The sequence below is a fragment of the Daktulosphaira vitifoliae genome, unplaced genomic scaffold (assembly GCF_025091365.1).
Source record: "Daktulosphaira vitifoliae isolate Bord-2020 unplaced genomic scaffold, ASM2509136v1 Scaffold_2, whole genome shotgun sequence".
Lineage (NCBI taxonomy): Eukaryota > Metazoa > Arthropoda > Insecta > Hemiptera > Phylloxeridae > Daktulosphaira > Daktulosphaira vitifoliae.
In genome coordinates this window covers 10,848,291-10,870,022 of record NW_026099573.1, presented here as the reverse complement: position 1 = coordinate 10,870,022, position 21,732 = coordinate 10,848,291, and the positions used below count along the sequence as shown (strand labels likewise).

Here is a 21,732-nt window from a genome sequence, read left to right as displayed (position 1 = left end):
ATGATGAATGAATCTTGAGTGTAGATTTATGATTACTAAGAATATACCCAAGATTCTAGTAGGTGTGTTAATAAACGAGAATAGCACTTGGTTAACAGAAGCGTATTTATTATTGTAGAAAAATGTTAGTTATTTTCACAAATGTATATTTTAAGTTTAGTGTTAAAAGTTAAAATTATAGACTCACAGTATAAAGAATATGCCAAAATACGTAGGAAATAATCTTAAAGGTTTAATTAGATAACAGCAATTATTAAGTAAGAGAAAAATGAAAGAGTGACTGACTAGAAAAACAGTGTCCTCAGCCTTTATATAATGTACCACTAAAGTCATAAACGGGGATTGGCGTCCTGAATGTGTCATACTTTTTATAGGCACATTCAGTCATCATTCCATATTTCAATTATATTTTAATTTCCTTTTTTTAGTACTTTAGTGGTGCCTGGAAGACGGCACGAAAGACAATGATTCACGTTTATTTTATAGTTGCATAAAAGTTAATACCATATGTGTAATTGTGTTAACGTATTCTTTTCTGTGGTCTTACAGAATATTACACTTTAAAAGCGTGTTTTCTAGTTTTTTTAAACTATATTTATTTTTCACTTTTTTGTTTAATGTTATGATAGTAGTTACTATCAATATCATGGTTATAACGGGTAACGGGAAAACAGGGTTTGATTCCGGAGAGGGAGTCTGAGAAACGGCTACCACATCCAAGAAAAGCAGCAGGTGCGTAAATTATCCACTCTCGGAACGTGAAGGTAGTGACAAAAAATGACAATACGGGAATCATCCTTTGTAATCGGAATGAATACACTCTATATCTCTTAATGAGAATAAAGCGTGTTAATATATATTTTTAATAGTAATTAGAATATATATATACATGTAAAGCGACTTAAGTACGTAAACGTATCATGCACAAGGTATAGCTGTGTTTTGTGAGCGGGCGGGGCACGGGGGAACGTTGTACGCGAGGCATTTGTGGCGGCTGTAGGAATATATATACACAAACATACTATTATTAATAATATTATTATATTACATATATATAGTAAGGCGACATAAGCACATAAACGTATCATGCACTAGGTATAGCCTTGGTTTGTGGTCGGGGGGAACGTTATACCTTAGGTAAAAACGGCGTCAGCGGCGGTAGGAATATATAAATTTATATATTTGGTCAATCAAAATAAAAATTTGTTTATATATATAATTGAAAATAAAATTTTACAGGAAAATATTGTTGTTCATGAGTAGTGAGCGGGGTGTGGTGAATGCGTTACGACAGTAGCATTTTACACAATTTACTAGGTATTTAAACTAGAGTCTAATTAGTATTGAATATTAACATTGTTTCCGAAATACGTATCAGCGACTTTTCATTAATTTTTTGTAGCTTTGAGTTTAATATTCTTAATATTTTTAGATTTTATAAATTAATAATATTTATAATATAGTTTTAATTTTACTTAATTAACTAGCAACAAGTGATCAATTTGTATTATATAAAAGCTTTATATTGCTTAAAAATATTTATATTCCGAACCCAATTTAATTTAACCCAAAAAGAAGAAATTTCAATAGCTAGTATTTGTATATTTATTATTAGATTATACGTAAGAGCTTGGTTTAATGAATCACTTGCTTCTAATACACCATATCACGATTTAAATTTTTTAAAAGATTTGGTAAATTATCAGTCAATAGATAAAAATATATCAGAAGTTACAGTTAAAAAAATTGTGGTCATTTATGGTATCTATCGCCAGAGAATACGGTATTCTCACTTTTTGATACTAATGTTCCATTTATACAAAGAGAAAAATTATAGCTGCTCTAAAAATCCATACAGATGATGATGTACCAAAAAAATATTTATTGAATACAATAAAAACTACTGGAATATTAAATAAAAATCTTGAAGATTTTATTTGTGGAAAATCAATGCAATTTTTCAAACGTTTTAATATAGATACTAGTTTTCTGGTCATTATGGATCACTGATGTAAATTTCAAGATATCAATAGACCTTATCAATTATTGTAGTGAATGATATAGCTGAAAGGGGTGTTAAAGTAATGAAAGAGTTAAATACGAAAATAACAAACGATGAAAAACAAAAACAATATTTGCTTTAAGTAGTAAATGATTACCGCAGTAAATATCCAGATTTCAAAATGAGTACTCATTTAGATAATTAGTTGAATGATTAATTTTTTATTTTTATATTTACTGTGTTTCTGTAAATTTTTTAAAAAAAATTTTGGTATTATAAAATTAACACTGAATTCACTTTATTTTGTGAGTTTTTTACAACAAAATAATTTATATATTGACTTTTTATACATAAATAATAAGTAAATCAAAAGAGTGTTCAGAATATAATTTGTGTAAAACATTATTTTAAACAATTTTGTTGTGAATCAATTATTTCACGCGCTGAACTAAAAAAAACAATAAAAAATATACGGTTATCCAAAATTTTTGAGTTTTCAAACTTTAGGCCTTTTGTGGCACGGGTTAATCTTTTCTGATTTACCTGAAACATTGCGTACCTCATTTTTATAAGTATTGGAACTAATTGAGATTGTATAATTTTAGAAAAGTTAAGTTTTTAAAATGATCCCTATTCACTAAAACCACCCTAATATATATAGTTAAGTTATATTTTATTATTCTGTGAATTTTAGATTATGCGAGTATTCCTGATGTTATACATACTGAATTAGAGAGATTTAACGGTATGATTGATAGAAATCAATGGGATTTAAATAGATGCTCTGAAGATTATTATAACATCATTAAAACATTAGATATATTCAAGGACGAAAATAAAAAAAAATTAGAAACAAATATTAAATATTGTCTTCGGCAATTTTACAAAGATCTACGTCCTACTGAGGTAAATATAGTTAAAACATGTATTATTTAATAAAACAAAATTTGAAATTCGTATGAATCCATATTATAATAGTAGGAAAAAATAGAGAATTCTGGGCCCCGCACTTCGCCCCTTAACCATCTGATGGTATGACGGTGATAGGGGGAGGGGAATGCTTGGTCTCTTGATGGAAGGTGTAAGGGTAGGCGTGTTATCATGATGGTGGAGGTAAGGTGTGTTAAGGTCATACAAAACGGCGGGGGTTAAACTATAGAGCGCCTTAACACTATAACTCGATTACAAAGGTGGTATAGATGGTTCATACATACCTCTTCTCCTCCACATACTGGAAGATAGGGTAAACCAATACTCCAAGTTAACTGATAACGTCAACTGATAAATGTACGTTTAAACGTACGCACTACATTGAATAGTACACGTTAAGTAGCCGCCGCTGCCACCACACGTGTCCTTGACTATTACTTTAACAGATTTATTTAAAATTACAATATTATAATATATTATATGCAATTAAAATATAACATTTTACAATACCTCATATTTGACACGGCACCGCCTTTTGATCTAGGCTGGCGCTCACCCGTGTCTCTCTCGATATCAGCCGTCCAGCCATTAATATGACAATCGGTTGTCATCGGTCGTCTCCCCGCCCTTGACACTGAGATAAGGCCACCGCCGAATATGGATTACCGATATTGCTTTCTGTTCCGTTTTCGACGTACACCTCAACTGGTGAGTTATTTTTGGTGTTGTTCCGTTTCCGACGTATAACTTTACTGGTCGATTATTTTTTGGTTCTGATTTGCATACACTTTTGTGACTTTTGTTTTGTTAATTTGTGTTGTCTGACGAAATGCAGTGTACATATATATACATATATATTTATATATAAATACTTATCACTGGTCTAAACTTACATTGATACTTTCTTATAACTAACTATTGTGTCTTAGCATTATATACACATAGTTAAGTATCTAATACCCTATAACTAATATACATTTATATCTGCGGGATTGCGTTACGCGCCACTCGGTCGTCCGTACCTTTTCTCTGGATTACGCGATAATATTATTTGGCAATTAGATGTATCAATTTTTATATATGAAAATTTGACCTGCAGTTAAAAAAAAAAATGATTATATCAAATAAATATAAATTTATTTTGTAGTTAATTCTACTTACCCGGTATATAACTTTAGTACAATTTTATCATCTAAAAAGGTTAAATTATTATTTAATAATTGTTACGACGTAAAAATAAAACATTTACTAAAATGTTACATTAAAACACTGTAACTACACGATAGTTAAACAACTTAATAATGGATAAAAATATTTAACTATATGGGATAGTAGTACCAACGTAGAATTAGCGTTAAACCCGATGTGGTTTAAAAGGTTATGTTAAAACTTAACATAATATCAATCAACATTAGTAAAAATTATTTTTGTTGGTCATATCACACGATAACATTATCGTATTATAGAATTGTATCCAGTCTCTACACTACGATGAAGAGAGGCTTGGAAATTAACTTATCAGTATTAAAGCTTGCTATTAATAATACAGTTAAGACCATAGAGTAATACTATGATTAAGACCCGATTTGAATCTATTATTATTATCACTCAATTAGTGTGTCGAAAATTATTATTGCTATCTTACTTGTCATATCTTGGTCAATAATAATTAGTGTATATTACACTATAGAAAAATAGTGACTTCTGTATTGAAAACATTAAAACAACAATAGAAATTTAGTCCAAAATTATTTAACTTTAACAAGCTGTAACAGACGAACGGTTGATCGGAAAAAAAAAATTGTAAGAGCAAAGTTGTTTGTATTTTTATGTTCAATCATAATAACAAATTCAAAATAGGGGTTCCCATTTAAGAAAATGCAAATTAATGTTTTTTAACCTTGAAGGGATCAAAAAAATTATGTTTTTACTACATATTATTGTAGAGTTTTTTGAATCAAAAAATATTTTCCTTACCAAAAATTAAAAATTTTCAATAGTTACCGAGAAAATGAGTGTCTTATCCTTAATGAATCACCCTGTATATTAATAATATACAATGTATATCTAAATTGATGACTAATAGACAATGATTTATAGACTAAGTAATAATAAGTGGTGAACGCATTATAACAGTATAAATACACTTTTTTAACTTGATCTTTTATTTGCTTTCAGGAGAAGATTCAAAATAGCTTTTCTAAAAAATTAAAGCTAAAATTTATGGTGATGAATTATTTTTTTTTATTATAATCTTCTTCTTTTCCTTGCCTTAATCCCAACTACTTGGGATAAAAAAGTGGTTAAAAAGATCTACTCAATAGCGTACTATAAAATTTGATTATATTTGTAAAAATCCATTGTTAAATCAGGAGAAACTAACAATCATTTTTTGTAGAAATGATTTATATAGCATCATGTTGACAAAAAATTTGGAATATTATAGTCTAGTAGTAACACACAAATACAGTAAAAAATGTATTAAATTACAAAGTAAAATTATTTAATTTTGGAGTTGAAACCAATTATATCAAATTATCATATCAAATTTGATTCGTCAATAAACACTTTGAAAACATTACAAATTAATGATTTTAATTGTCTTTATGGAGAACATGGGATAAGTAACTGTTTAATTGATGAATTAGAATTAATTTTTGAGGGTAATATCTTCAACTAGATACGAATTGTAGTCATTTGACGTATCGTTGAAAAAAGTAGGTAAAGTTAGAGCAGAGAAAATAAATGATAGTCACAAAAAAATATTTTCTCAGCTTTGCATCGAAGCTAAAACTTAAAATATAGTAAAATAATTTTAATATGAATAAAAAATTTCTTCTTGCGAGTGGCGACTACAGTGATGGGATCCTTGATCTANTTCTTGCGAGTGGCGACTACAGTGATGGGATCCTTGATCTATATTGAAGTTATTGAATCTAAATGAGATAAAAATCAAACGAGTTGAAAATTTATTCTAACTTATTCTAAAAAGAATTAAGAAATAAATGCAAAATATTTCCTTGCCATACGAGGGGGTTGAAACCTTGTACTCCAATTGCGTCAGACACGTGTTTTACCTACTCAACAACTGTACATCGCTTCCGCCGATCGAAAAAATGGCAATTTAAGCTAATTCAAATTTCAATGTTAATTTTCACGACTTAAAAAAAGCCAAAAAGTTTAAATAAGTTTAACTTTCTATACTATATCAATTTTATTTATATAATATTAATGAAAATCTGTGTACTCCCCTTGTCAGGTATTAAAAAATAAAATAAAATACAAAACCCAGAATTTTAACACAAAAATAGCACATTTTTGAATACGGTAGTCATTTTTACCATGAAGATAAATCCAGAGGTAAATTTTTTTTTTCAAATTAAAGTATATTATATAAGCTTTAATTAAAGATATATATAAAAGTGTCAAACTTTCTGGAACACATTCAAAAGTTAAGTTGAAAAAGTTCCATTCTATACGCATTTTAAAAGGTTTTTACCCCACCTATTATAGGGAAATGGTTCGATTTAAAAAAAATGTATGTCGAATGAAAGAGGTAAATATAAAGTATTTATCATTAAGGAATAAAATTAATTAATGCATTTTTTAAAAAGTTATAACAACATAATATTAAAAATGTAAAATGTAATATCAAGAATTTTTTCACAAAAATTGCATAATTTTGCATACGGTAGTCATTTTCACCATGAAAACAATTCCAAAGGTAAATACCTTAGGTATCTATAAAAAATATATATATAATCATTCAGTTGTTTTTAAAAGCTCTGGCAATTTTAAGTAAAAAAATTGAAAAAATGTCGAAAATTAGTGATTTTTAAATTTGTAATTTTTTGGAGGATTTCCCCCGTATACTAGGAACTAGGGAATTTTTTTTAAATGTTGAGGGTAATGTCTTCTACTAGATACGATTTGTGATAATTTGACATATTTTTCATCAAAATTGGTCCAGCGAGAGCTGAGATTGAGCGTATACAAACACAAAAAAAATAAAAATAAAAAGTAAAAAAAAAAAATCACATCATAGTAAAATTTATACCTTCTCAGCTTCGTATTGAAGCTAAAATACTTTGAGGTATATTGTATTTTAGAATCTTTCATTAAAAATCTTGATTTCTTAAAAAATCAAAATGGATTTACAAATTTTTGTCTTTCAATCAATTATTCTACTAGAATTATTTTTCATGACAGATAAAAAAACACTTGATTGTACTCTAAACCAATAAGCAATATATATAATTATGATTTCATTACTGATGTTATTTTATAAATGATTCATAATAGTTGAAATAAATGATTCATATTCCAATATAATAAAATGGCATAAACAGTATAAACTAAGATTTACATTTAATAAAATTATTACTATATTTATTCAAATTATAAAAAAAGTTTTAAATTCTACTACATTTGCATGTCGTTTAATTCGACAAATTTTAACTTCTCGTATAATTTTATGTAGTTTAGTTCTTTTACAATTTACTAAAAATATATATATTTCATTGTAATTGAATATAACTAACATACATAAGTATTTCCTTCGACAACTAATTAACATTCTTATTCTTTAAATAAAAAGAATTTATAATACAATATAAAAATAAAAGCTTGTATTATAAAAAATATTTTTTCTAACATATTGATGATAAAAAAAAAAAAATTAATTATAAATATTGAATAGTTATAAAAATTATTCTAAGGTCCATTTCAAATATATTCTTTCATGGACACCGTAATGTAGACCTAATGATCGTTATAAAATATGTAATATGAAATGAGTACCAAAAAATAAAAAATTAAGGCACATATAATAAAACTAAAACTAATAGCATTATTTGTCTATAAATAGTAAATTTAATGGTCTAGTTATATATTTTGGAAACCACATTATATTTCTTTCTTTTGGAAATTATATTAATGTATCAGAAAAAATTTTTGGAAACTCAACCTCTCATCAATGGCTAATTAATATTATCATTAAAGTTATTTATTTTACTTCACCTTCAAGTATTTTCATTTTTACCCTAGTTTCCTTTACTCTACTGTCTAATATGTATGTCATATTAAGAGATCAACCAGTAACATAGCCCATTGATGTTTTATACAGGGAACTTCTATGTTCTTTAACATAGTTAATAATTATTTCTTGTGTCAGGTCTATACTATGCTGAAACACTAAAGCTGCTTTAACTGAATTCAAATAATGATATAGGTGGATTGATTTATTTGGTCAATTTAGACTAATGTTTTTTTGGCTAAAGTATTAGAAATAAATTTTCTAACACTTCCTATTACTTTATTAGCAATAGTTTTATCATTAATATCAAGAGGAATTTTTTATATCAGACCATACAATAGTCATATTTCAATATGTAAAAAGTACTTTATGCAAAATCGAATTATTTAAGTTATGATTTTTATTTATATTTTATATCTTTAATCAGTTTTAAAAGATAAGTCGTTCAAAAAAATTTAATTTTGTTTTTGAAATTTCTTGAATGACGAAATTGTGTAACTTTACGTACATAAATAATTATTGCAATACTAAAATAAAAACCAAGTGTTTCTCTCAAAACTCGTTTGTATTAAAACTGTATAAAATGGAAGATTAACGTCGATTATTATTACTTTAGTATCGTTATACTATTAATAACAAATTTATTTTACAGATTTAATAGTCTTCAACTATTTACTTATTTATCTCAAAAAAATGTTATTTCGATTCTTCATTTTAAATTTTTATAATTTTTGGATTTTAAATCAATGTTTGATGGTTTTCTGTAGTTCAAGTTCAAATTCAGGCATAGACGACAAATATGTTATCAATGCATTCAATACTATTCGTCAACAGATTGGATGGGATTTAGATAGGTCATATGGGTTCTGCATCGGTGAAAATAGTTATCAGTATTATAATATGGAAGAAATTATGTCAGAAATTAATTCAAGTAATTTTTTAGAAAAAATACCAAGGATAAACAAATTAATAATTCTTAGATACACTGAATATTTGAAAATATTTGGACGTTTATTGAACAGTTTTGTTCAGTTTTGCCACCATAAACAACATTCAGAAGAAGATTTCATTCATTGTTGTAATGAGTTGCGGAATATAGTAACCATATCAAATAGAATGTTTTTAAAATTTTTATATGTCGCTATTTTCTTAGATCATATCAATTCTTATCTAAATACGAATCATAATTTAAATTTAAAAAGTATTATTACTCATATAGGGGTATTTTATAGTCTGGCATTAAAAAAACCTTTTAAAATTATAAGATTAAGAACTGCTAAGAATATGGTAAGAATTTTGAAAAATTTTATTACTTATACAATAGACAAAAAAATATCTGAACTTGACCAAATAAATAAATCCGCGATATATAATACTCACAATTCAGCTCATGCATCTTTAGAGGTCCAATATAGTATGAGCCGGTTACAAGAAATAATTACTAACACTGTTGAACGACATAAAACTATTTTAATTAAATTTTATAAGGAGACACTTCAAGATGGATATTACGATTTGGGCTTTGACAAATTGATTGTTGATAATACTAAGCAGTAAGTTTTTATATTAAAAATCAAAAATGTACCTAAAAACTGGACTAACATAAGTTATTTTTTTAAAGAAAACATAAAAATAGAAAAATGTAACTTTTTTAAATCGTTACAAAAATTTAAATTAAAGTACGGCTAGTTTATAATACCTTACTTTTTTTCTGTATATTATGTCAAATTACGTTAGATGATACAAACTTAAGTTTGGACTTCAACTCTACAAACTCTAATAAAATATGGAAAGGATCATTGTAACAAAATTTTACTAATATAAACAAAATTAAATTTCGTAAATAAATATTTAATAACCTGAAAATCATATTTTTTGGAGTCCGATAGAATGGTCATTAGTAGTATAAGAAAAATATTTTTTTAATCATATTTTAGGTCTTCGTAATCATAGCATTTATTCTAATACATATAAAACTAAGGTATGTAAAATTATTTTACATTTATTTAACTTATTAAGTCAAACCTAACACGTACATCAAGATGGTTAAATATTTAAATTTGAAGTCAGCTTTTTTTTATTTATCACATGAGATATCCTAATTACAATAAAAAAATGTTTTTTTATTATAAATGNATAAAAAAATATATATAAAGTTCTTTTATTATAAATATGATATTTTCTAAAAAAGAGTTATTACAAAAATTTGATTAAATTTAAAAAAACCCAGCACGAGGGGGGTCATGGCACAGTGGTGACGTGGCATAGTTGGATCAAGTATCATGATCTGCTAGTTCCTTATTAATATCCTGATTAAGATAAAGTATGTCGAATGAAAAAGGGATTATTAAAAAATATTATTTCTCATAAAAAAATTATGTTGATCCATATACTTTTCAATAAGTTATAGCATTATAGAGTTAAAAATTAAAAAAATAAAATCGAGAATTTTCACACAATAATAGCATTTGGTAGCCATTTTCACCGTGAAAACAAAATAAAATTTGAATTTTTTTTTTGCATAATAAATTACATTACATTAGCTTTAATTTAAGATATATATAAAAGTGTCAGACTTTCCGGAAAACTTTCAAAATTTAAATTTAAAAAGTTAATTTTTTGTGAAAAAGTTGAATCCTCCCCTGTAGGCAGGTAAAAAGTCAGATTTATAAAAAAAATATACCAAATGAAAGGTAATGATATCATGCATCTATATTTAAAAAAAACCCAGCACAGGGGGGTCGCGACACAGTGGTGACGTGACATAGTTGGATCAAGTATAATGATATCTGACAGTGATTAAAATCACTATCAAAAAAAAAAGGCTTCGATGCAAATCTTTAGATAGTGTTTAATTTTAAAAAATTGGTGGATTATTCCAAAAGCTTCATAAACTGCTAGTTCCTTATTAATATCCTAATTAAGATAAAGTATGTCGAATGAAAAAGTGATTATTAAAAATAGTATTTCCCATAAAAAAATTATATTGATCAATACACTTTTCAATAAGTTATAGCATTATAAAGTTAAAAATGTAAAAAATAAAATTGAGAATTTTCACACAATAATAGCATTTGGTAGCCATTTTTACCGTGAAGATAAAATAAAGTCCGAAATTTTTTTTTTCCATGATAAAGTATATTACATTAGCTTTAATTTAAGATATATATAAAAGTGTCAGACTTTCCGGAACACATTCAAAATTTAAGTTGAAAAAGTTAATTTTTTTTGAAAAAGTTGTCATTTAAAATCCCCCCTTGTGGGCAGGTTAAGGGTTAAATTTATGAAAAAAATATACCAAACGAAAGGTAATGATATTACACATCTTTATAAAAAAGATTTATATTGATATGTTCATTTTTAAAAAGTTATGGCAATTTTAAGTAAAAAAAAATTTTAAAAATGTCGAAAATTAGCGATTTTTAAATTTGTAATTTTTTTGGAGGTTTCCCCCATTAACGGGGAACGAGGGAAATTTTTTCAATACTTGAGGGTAATGACTTTGACTAGATATGATTTGTGATCTTTTGGCGTATCATTAAAAGAAATCGGTTCGGTGAGAGCTGAGAAAAAGTGGTAACAGACACAAACAAAAATAAAAAATAAACACATCTTAGTAAAACCAATACCTTCTCAGTTTCGCATCGAAGCTAAAAGAAGTGAACTATGTACATAATATACAGAATGTTCAGTAAGTCAGGAAACGGGTTTCTATTGTTCTCATTGTTACAAACAATGAAAACATTAGAAACCCGTTTCCTGACTTACTGAACACCCTGTATGTTTAACCTAATATCCAATCTTTACAGATTTTTTTCATATCTCCTTTAATTAGTTGTTAAAGGAAAATTTTATTTTATTGCTTAAATATTTCTAAACATATAATAACTGATCATTAATATTATTTATAACTAAAAATACTTTTAAAATATGAATTTAAACCTAAAAAATATTTAACTCAAAAAGTTAATACAAGTAAAACAAGAATATTAAATATTAGAGCTACGATTTATCGGTAGTATTGCATGGACGTGTTTATCTCGTGTAGGTTTGTAGTCACTCGCTTATTTTTAACACGCTTATATTAGTTTAACATGTATGTTGTGTGTTGTTTGTAGCCTTGAGACTAGACTGTCGTAACGCATTCACCCCTCCCCGCTCCCACACAAAACTATATTTTTCTATATAATTTTATTTTTGGTTTTCGTACCCGTATACGCGTGCGTGTCATATATATATATATAAACAAATCTTTATTTTGACCGCACGCGTGCCATACCCCTTAAGTAAACATATTTAAATAATAAATAATTCAAGAATAATGTGTAACTAAAGATATTTGAAAAAAAAAATTTTAATTTATTATTATTCTGTAAGTAATTGAGTGGGTTAAGATAAAGAAATTACCCTGTATAATATTTGAGTCATAGGTCAAGACAAAAGGATCTTTAAAGAAATTTTTGGGAAGGTATAGCATGTTTTGGGGTATTTCCGCAATATTCACAGATTAAACTAAACGACGTAACGCATATAGTACTACTTGTTTAACCAGCGTACGTTATTCATATAATTAGGTTATAACGACATTTGATATATTTTCACACGGTAGAGCATCACACTCTGTTTATGACATTTTATGATTACAGTCCATTCACGCATTATTAAAATCATGTTCATTAATAGATATTATTCAATATAGGCGTATATTATCACAAATTATGAACCACCATACCCATTATAACGAAGAACATGAAAATGATAATTTTGACAATATAGAAGATTATACAAAATTTGATGATGAAGATTTAAAACGAGATTCTAAGATGGTCAATAATACTATCTAAATTTAGATACGACGATTGGTTTGAACAATAAACATTATTTTTTTGATATTACAAAAAAGAAAAATTGTTTATTAATTAAGTTAGTTATTATTTTATTATATAGCTTTTAATTCAAAAGTAGTAACATAAAAAAAATTTATTTTTATTGATCCAGTGATTAAACTGCATATAATGTTAATGACAGGATTTGAAAAATCAATTTTTTTTGTTTCGAACAGTTTTTAATTGATTTTTATGTTTTTTTTTTTATAAATAAAAAAAATTCTGTTTTTGAGTTGTTTAAAAAATATATATAGTATATTATTTTAACTAATTTAATTTATGTTGATTGGAAGTAACTAATAAAGAACTTAAATACTATACGTTGATTTCATATTGGTCAATCTGTTTAAGATATCCAAATTAAACTTTATTATAATTAATGCTCTAAAATTAATGAATTTTTTTTAACGATTAATGGTAATACTAAATTTTAAATAAATTTATTTTATAAGGTTTTCAAGTAGTATACGAAATTTGTATTTTGTTTTTTATTTTTGTAATTTTTTTCATATTATGTAATAAACCAAAAAGAAAAAAAGAAAAAAAAGAATGTAAAAGAAAATGGTTAGAATTTAGAATTATAAGATGAGATGAAGGTGATGAAATAGGCGGTAGGTATTGGGGACGAATGGTAATAAAAATTATTAAATAAGATAATGAAAGGCGGAGTAACACATGTTTAAATGTGGCAAGATATGTAAGGGTACAAAGAATATAATGATATGAATAAAGAAGAATTTAGAGGGGTGAATAAACGGAGTCTAAATACATGAGGGTAATAATCAAATAAATAAAAATGCACACAAACGTTGTGACAAAAAATAATAAATTGATCTCGGGGTTGAACAATATTGAATAAATGAAGTCAATTATCCTACAAAACTTTATTACCTATCTTAATGGTTTATTACGCAATAGATTATTTATAATTTGAAAGCGGGAATTTAAATTGTACTTACCTTGTATCCCACGTAGTGTAATGTTTATTTTAGACAATCCAATGTTGATTATGAGTTCACACTGTATTTCACACGTTGTACACTTTGAGTTCGACAGTAAATATGACCATTTGAGAATGAGCGTTTAATTATAAATAATACGAAACCGTTACACAAAATCTATGACTGTACTATTATATGCAAGAGATTCTATACACTCTATATTTTTATAATTATAAACAAATAATGTATCTCTAGTTGACTTTGTAGAATGAGTATATTGTTTGAGAGATTATATTTTATTGAGAGATCGACAACAATATTTCTTAAATTTTCCTCTGGCCTGGCCAAACAAGATTCAGAAATATTTATNATATTTCTTAAATTTTCCTCTGGCCTGGCCAAAACAAGATTCAGAAATATTTATATCTATGTAAAAGATTTGTCAGGGCGGAATTGTGGTGGCCCAATGTGTCCCGGTGCTAAATTAAAGCACCTTGAAAGGATGCGGCACAATAATCACCAAGACAAAAATTAAACACTAAAAACATATATTTGTAAGTTTCTCTGTGCTGTCTGCCGGCGCGATGTTCGTTAAAACAAAGACATTAAACCACAGAAGATTAGCTACCCAATACACATAGGCTTACAAATATATTCTAACCTAACACACCTAACTTTAAAAATCTTTAATTGCAACCTTTTCTCTGTCTGCCGGCGCGATGTTCGTTAGAACAAAGACATTAAACCACAAAAGATTAGCTACCCAATAAGTATAGAGTTGCAATACACTTAGTCATGTAATAAATATTTATCATTAACTGAGAAAATTAGAGTTGATTCGATTTTATTATATATATATATAAAAAAAAAAATGTTTTTGTTTTAAAATATTAATTGACATTTATTTCCATGGTAAAATAAAAATAAAATATTATTATTTAATGAACAAATTAAATTAAAATAAAAGATTCACCAAAAAAAAAATTCACTTTAAAATCTCTAAGTGTCATTTAGTTTTTTTTTAAGAAAAATATTCTAAGTCCAAATTAATTAGAAAAACAACTAAGTGTTTTAAAAGTGTCGCAGATTTTGTGTATCTTAAAATCGCCGAAAGAACTGATTTTAATAGGAAAAAAAACCCAGCACAGGGGGGTCGCGGCACAGTGGTGACGTGGCATAGTTGGATCAAGTATAATGATATCTGACAGTGATTAAAATCACTATCAAAAAAAAACGCTTCGATGCAAATCTTTAGATAGTGTTTAATTTTAAAAAATTGGTGGATTATTCCAAAAGCTTCATAAACTGCTAGTTCCTTATTAATATCCTGATTAAGATAAAGTATGTCGAATGAAAAAGGGATTATTAAAAAATAGTATTTCCCATAAAAAAATTATATTGATCAATACACTTTTCAATAAGTTATAGCATTATAAAGTTAAAAATGTAAAAAATAAAATCGATAATTTTCACACAATAATAGCATTCTCGGTAGCCATTTTCACCGTGAAAACAAAATAAAATTTGAATTTTTTTTTTGCATAATAAATTACATTACATTAGCTTTAATTTAATATATATATAAAAGTGTCAGACTTTCCGGAACACTTTCAAATTTTAAGTTGAAAAAGTCGATTTTTTGTGAAAAATTTGTCATTTTGAATCCCCCCCCTGTAGGTAGGTAAAAAGTCAGATTTATAAAAAAAATATACCAAATGATAGGTAAAGACATCATGCATCTACAAAAAAAAGAATTATATTGATCCATACATCTTTCAAAAAGTTATAGCATTATAAAGTTAAAAATATAAAAAAGAATTTTTTTACAAAAATCGTATTTTTTTTATTAAGTTTAATGTCTGTTTTCACCATGAAGATAAAATAAAGTCCGAAATTTTTTTTTACCATTATAAAGTATATTACATTAGCTTTAATTTAAGATATATATAAAAGTGTCAGACCTTCCGGAACACTTTCAAAAGTTACGTTGAAAAAGTTCTACTTTCTATATGCATTTTTATGTTTTGAATCCCCCCTGTATTTAGGGAAATGGTCCGATTTAAAAAAACAGTATGTCGAATGAAAGATCTATATAAATACTACTTCTCATAAAAAAATTGTAATGATTCATACATTTTTCAAAAAGTTATAGCATAATAAAGTTAAAAATGGAAAATACAAAATCGAAAATTTTCACACAAAAATAGCATTCGGTAGCCATTTTCACCATGAAGATAAGATAAAGTCCGAAATTTTTTTTTTTCATGATAAAGCATATTACATTAGCTTTAATTTAAGATATATATAAAAGTGTCAGACCTTCCGGAACATTTTCAAAATTTAAGTTAAAAAAGTCAATTTTTTGTGAAAAAGTTGTCATTTTGAATCCCCCCCTGTAGGCAGGTAAAAAGTCAGATTTATAAAAAAAATATACCAAATGATAGGTAAAGACATCATGCATCTACAAAAAAAAGAATTATATTGATCCATACATCTTTCAAAAAGTTATAGCATTATAAAGTTCAAAATATAAAAAAGAATTTTTTTACAAAAATCGTATTTTTTTTATTAAGTTTAATGTCTGTTTTCACCATGAAGATAAAATAAAGTCCGAAATTTTTTACCATTATGAAGTATATTACATTAGCTTTAATTTAAGATATATATAAAAGTGTCAGACGTTCCGGAACACTTTCAAAAGTTAAGTTGAAAAAGTTAATTTTTCTTGAAAAAGTTGTCATCTAAAATCCCCCCTTGTGGGCAGGTTAAGGGTTAAATTTATGAAAAAAATATTACACATCTATATAAAAAAGAGTTATATTGATATGTTCATTTTTAAAAAGTTATGGCACTTTAAAGTAAAAAAAATTGAAAAAATTTCGAAAATTAGCCATTTTTAAATTTGTAATTTTTTCGGAGGTGGGGGAAACCTCGGGGAACGAGGGAATTTTTTTCAATTTTTGAGGGTAATGTCTTCGACTAGATACGATTTGTGAACTTTTGACGTATCATTGAAAGAAATCGGTTCGGTAAGAACTGAGAAAAAGTGGTAACTGACACAAAAAAAAAAAAAAAACACATCATAGTAAAACCAATACCTTTTCAGCTTTGCATCGAAGCTAAAATGGGTTTTTATAGTAGACGAGGGTCGTGTAGCGATTCCTAGTGTGATCTTAGAAACTATAGATCTTAATTAATAGTTAAATGTGATTGGCTGGACCTAATTGAAAACCCACACATGGGCGTTACTTTTAATCTGTACGATAATCAGATTTAATTGACTAAATTATTGATTATTTTAAGTTTTAAATAAGGGAACCCTGTTTTGGTGATCTTGTAAATTCATAATATATGACATACATGTACAAAAGATAACATAATATAATATTTTAATATTATAAGTAATAATATAATATTACAATTATGTTTGCATTTAATTTTATTGTATTCTATTTTTCAGTAGGTAATTAAAAAAATTTTAACCTTTTTTTATTTAAAAATTACGTTTCATCAAAAAACATTGAAAACTCAAAAATATATTTTAAACTATAAGTCATTACAAGAGCTGTTTTAAAAAAACTAGCACAGGGGGATCGTGGCACAGTGGAGCGTGTCATAGTTGGGTCCAATATAGATTTAATCTGATAGTGATTAAAATCACTATCATAAGAAACGCTTTGATGCAAATCTGTAGATAGTGTTTAATTTAAAAAAATTGATGGATAATTACAAAAGCAACATTAATTTCTATTTCCTTAATTATACCCAGATTAGTAATTCTTTTAATTATATATTATATAATTTTTTAAATTAATTGTTTTCAAATTATTATTGATTTTGATTTTTAATATGTTAAAAGTAACCATTTTAAACCTAATTTTTATTGCCCTTTAAAGTGAAAGTTTTAATAAAATACAAAATGAATTTATTACCATAACATTTAGCTCAACTAGCAAGTTTGACATTGACATTATTAAATAGAAAAAAAAGAAAGTGTTAAGATTAATATGCAATCAGGAAATTTTATAATTACTAATTACAATACATTTATCAGAAAATTTCGATTTTTTTTACATTTTTATCGTAATAGATCACATTTAATAAAAATCATAGTAATCATTTCTAATTAACTTTTGGCGTTTAAAAAGATGTTACAATGGAAATATTCAGAATTTAATTAATTTTAATGATTATATAACTAAAAAAAACAATAAAAAAAGAGTTGTTAAAAAGATTTACTCAATTAAGCGTATTATAAAATATTATTATAATTGTAAAAATCCATCGTTAAATTCAGGTGAAACTAAAAATCATTTTTTTTTTAAATTTATGATTTATATAGCAACATATTACAAAAAAATTTGGAATATTATAGACTGATAGTAGCACACACAAATAGAGTTAAAAAATGAATAAATGACAAAGTAAAATTATTTACTTTTGTAGTTGAATACTGTTATCATATCAAATCTAATTCGACAATAAATACTTTAAGAATATTAGAAATTAATGATTTTAATTGTTTGTATGGAAAAAACTGGTTAAGCTACTTTTTATTTGAATAAGAAATATTTTTTCGATTTTTAAGAGTAATAACTTAAACAAAATACGAAATGTAATCATTTGACGTAAAGTAGGTCTAGTGAGGGTTGTCAAAATAAATCGTAGCCACAAAAAAAACTGCATAGTAAAATAATATTAACATTAATATAAATTTCTTCTTACGGGAGACTATAGTGATAGGATCCTTTATGTTTATTGAAGATATTGAATCTAAATGAGATAAATATCAAATGATTTGAAAATTTTATTCTAACTCAAAAAAAATTGCAAAATATTACGCCACATACGGATTTAAATCTCTTACCATGTGCGTGAAAGACACAACGGTTACCGATTCGGCATCTGTTCGTCTCTTTCGTCGCATGATAAAATTAGCTATTTAGACTGACTCAATTTTACAAGTTACTTTTTCGACTTTAAAAATGCAAAAAAATTTAAATAAGTTTAATTTCGTATGACTTATGAACTTTATTCTATGTCAATTAAATTATATAATATTCATGAAAGTCAGTGTATTCCCCTAATAAGATATTTTAAAATAAAATAAAATACAAAACCCAGAATTGTAATACAAAAATAGCATATTTTTGAATACGGTAGCCATTTGCGTATAGAAGATAGGTCGTCGGGACAAATTTTTTTTTTTTTTGTAAGCTTTAATTTCATATCAGATCAACATTGGAATGAATTGTTATACTACAATGACAGTATTGTAGCTAAATTTCTCATTTGAATTTTCTTTGAACAATATTAGATTGCAAAATATAAATAAATCTAATAGTAATTGTTAATTTTTTTAATTAAAATAGGGCAATGTAATAAAGTAATACATGTAGCTATTATAGTACTCTTTTTATGATGTAATATTAGAGGGAGTAGTAAGAAAATATCTTAAAATTTAAGATATAAGTAATTGTTATTTTATATGTTACATTCAAGTATTTAAAAAAAAACTATAGTAAAATGATTATTTTTATAATGTTTACTACAGTAGAATTTTGATAAGGTTAAGAATATTGCGTTCCTTGAAAAAAGAAATTTTACTCAAAAGAAATAAATATTATAGATAATACAAATAATAAATTATTTATAGTTTTATAGCTAAAAGATTTGAATGTGGTAGGTTAGACTAGTTAAAGCAATTAGTTTAAATTTAAAAGCTGTTAATTATTAAAATAAATTTTAGTATTGCCAATTGGAATCAATATGTTATATTTTTATAAATAAGTGTTGAATACAAACTCAAATTCTTAAATAATTTCATGTCAAATTTTTTCTTTATGAAGTTAAAAAAATAATTTCCCTTGAGCTTTAACTTATCCAGGTTCTACTGTATTTTAAAATTGGCATCAGTGCCATGCCAAGAAAAGGGCATAGGATGATATAAGGTTCATACACTTTGCAATATTTAATTGTTAAAATTGATAGTTATTTAATATTAGAGGATGCTAACATAATTTAAAAAAAATTATATATATAAATTTTATAAATTAAAATAAATAGATAATAAATACATTTTTACCTATTCTCTTTTCATTGTGTCAGTGCAAGGTTTTAATGTTTTTCTTGTGCTTGAAAGTAGTTTAGGTGGGATAAATTTCTTCCAATAAAAATTATTACATGATGAAGATATTTTTTTTTTAAGGGAGAAATAATAGTTATTCAGAACAAAAACTCCATACTAGACCTAACCACCTATACTAGTGAAGGCATGATTGCAATGCATTTTATGAGGAAACAAGGTTTTTTTTTGTGAAACTGGTTTTTTTCATTAGGAATTGTTGAAATGTCTGTAGGAAGGTTATCTTAATACTTAATTTTCTATGGCATTACACATATTCATATTCATATTCATACACAGATTGTGACGCAGTGTCCAAGGATNAAAATCGTTGCATCAGTGCAAGTATCAACTACTCGTGGAAGTTTTACGTGGTGTCCAAGGAGTGCAGTTGTTTACCTATGAAAACGGGGAAGATGTACCGTCGGTGGATAACATCCTGCCCAATTCTGTTTTTATATTCGACGATGTTGTTATGGAAAAACAAAATGTAATGTGTGATTATTTCGCGCGTGGACGTCACCGTCGAGTTGACGTGTTTTTTCTCTCACAAACATTATCACGCATACAAAAACAAATGTTACGTGACAACACAAATTTGGTGGTGTTGTTCCGACAGGATGAAGTTAATCTACGGCACGCGTACGATGAATACGTGTGTTGCGATATGAAATTCGGCGAATTCAAAGAGTTTTGCAAACATTGTTGGAACAAAGACCGGTATGGATTTGCAGTGATTTGTTTAGACTTCGCGCGTGACGGTGGCCGGTATAGATACAAGTTTGACACATTTGTGACGATATGAGTACTATTAATAATAGAATTCGTGAAGAAAAAAAAACGTTGTTGAAATTATTGACGGAAGCCCGGGAAAATGTTCGAAAAAAGTACACGGAATTGCATCGTGGTGAAGCGGATTCATTGAGTCGCGTAAAACGAGAATTGGCACCAATCATTGCACCATTGGATAAAATCGTGACACAGCAACAGCAACAGCAACAGCAGCAGCAACAACAACATGAACAACAACTACAGTAATCCATCAAAAGTTTAAATGATGATAGATACAATATGGAACATGATGATGGGTTTTTCCATCAGTACATGCACCAATGGTCAATGAACCCGAACAGAGACAAAATGTATGGACCAAAAGTGACACCAGAAGGAACATTGACAATAGGTGGAGTCGACAATATCTTTGTCGATGGAGGAATAATCAACGTACTGGAGAAAAAATTCCTGCTGACATTAGGTCTTGTGGACTTACTTTTTTCGAAAAATTCCGGTGTTTACTCCGAATCGGGTTTGCAGGCATACAAAACAATTTTACTCGAAACCGGTGTACATTTGAATAAAGACGGAACATTGAAAAAAGGAGGTCAAAAATATATTAATACTATTAAACCATTGTTTGAAAACAATGATGGTGGTAGCGCAAACAATTCCTTACCATTATTTGAAAACAGAAGCATCACTGTCACTATTCATTATCGGTGCGGGTCTACAGTTAAGANCATCTATTATCGGTGCGGGTCTACAGTTAAGGTTGAACAACAAGAAAAAAGAGTATGTGTACTGGGACGAACCCAACGAGCTCGTAGATCGTTTACGTTTATTGATATCGGCCCGGTCAGCTGGTAATACTGGAGTTGCACCGGAGATCATTTCTATATTGGAAGAGTTGCAGGAAACCGGTTACATTGAACAAATACCATCAAAATTATGAATAAAAACATTACCTATGAACTCCATCAGCAGGCCCGTAANCTACATCAGCAGGCCCGTAGGACGTACACCCGTGCTCGAATAAA

The 21,732-nt window shown here is 26.9% G+C and overlaps 2 protein-coding genes and 1 long non-coding RNA gene across 7 annotated transcripts in view; 1 reads left to right on the top strand and 2 right to left on the bottom strand.

The window, feature by feature from the left end:
• Positions 1-21,732, bottom strand: part of LOC126897507 (uncharacterized) — a 116,896-nt gene that overhangs the window by 24,246 nt on the left and 70,918 nt on the right. The window lies entirely within an intron of this gene.
• On the bottom strand, positions 3,492-4,126 carry LOC126897519 (uncharacterized). The gene is made up of 3 exons (XR_007702120.1): positions 4,094-4,126; positions 3,826-4,025; positions 3,492-3,753 (listed from the first exon to the last, which is right to left on the bottom strand). It is a non-coding gene; the product is annotated as an uncharacterized LOC126897519 (long non-coding RNA).
• On the top strand, positions 8,568-13,014 carry LOC126897504 (uncharacterized). The gene is made up of 2 exons (XM_050671164.1): positions 8,568-9,520; positions 12,667-13,014. The coding sequence occupies exons 1-2, from the start codon at positions 8,661-8,663 to the stop codon at positions 12,809-12,811; spliced, it is 1,005 nt and encodes a 334-aa protein (XP_050527121.1). The 5' UTR covers positions 8,568-8,660; the 3' UTR covers positions 12,812-13,014.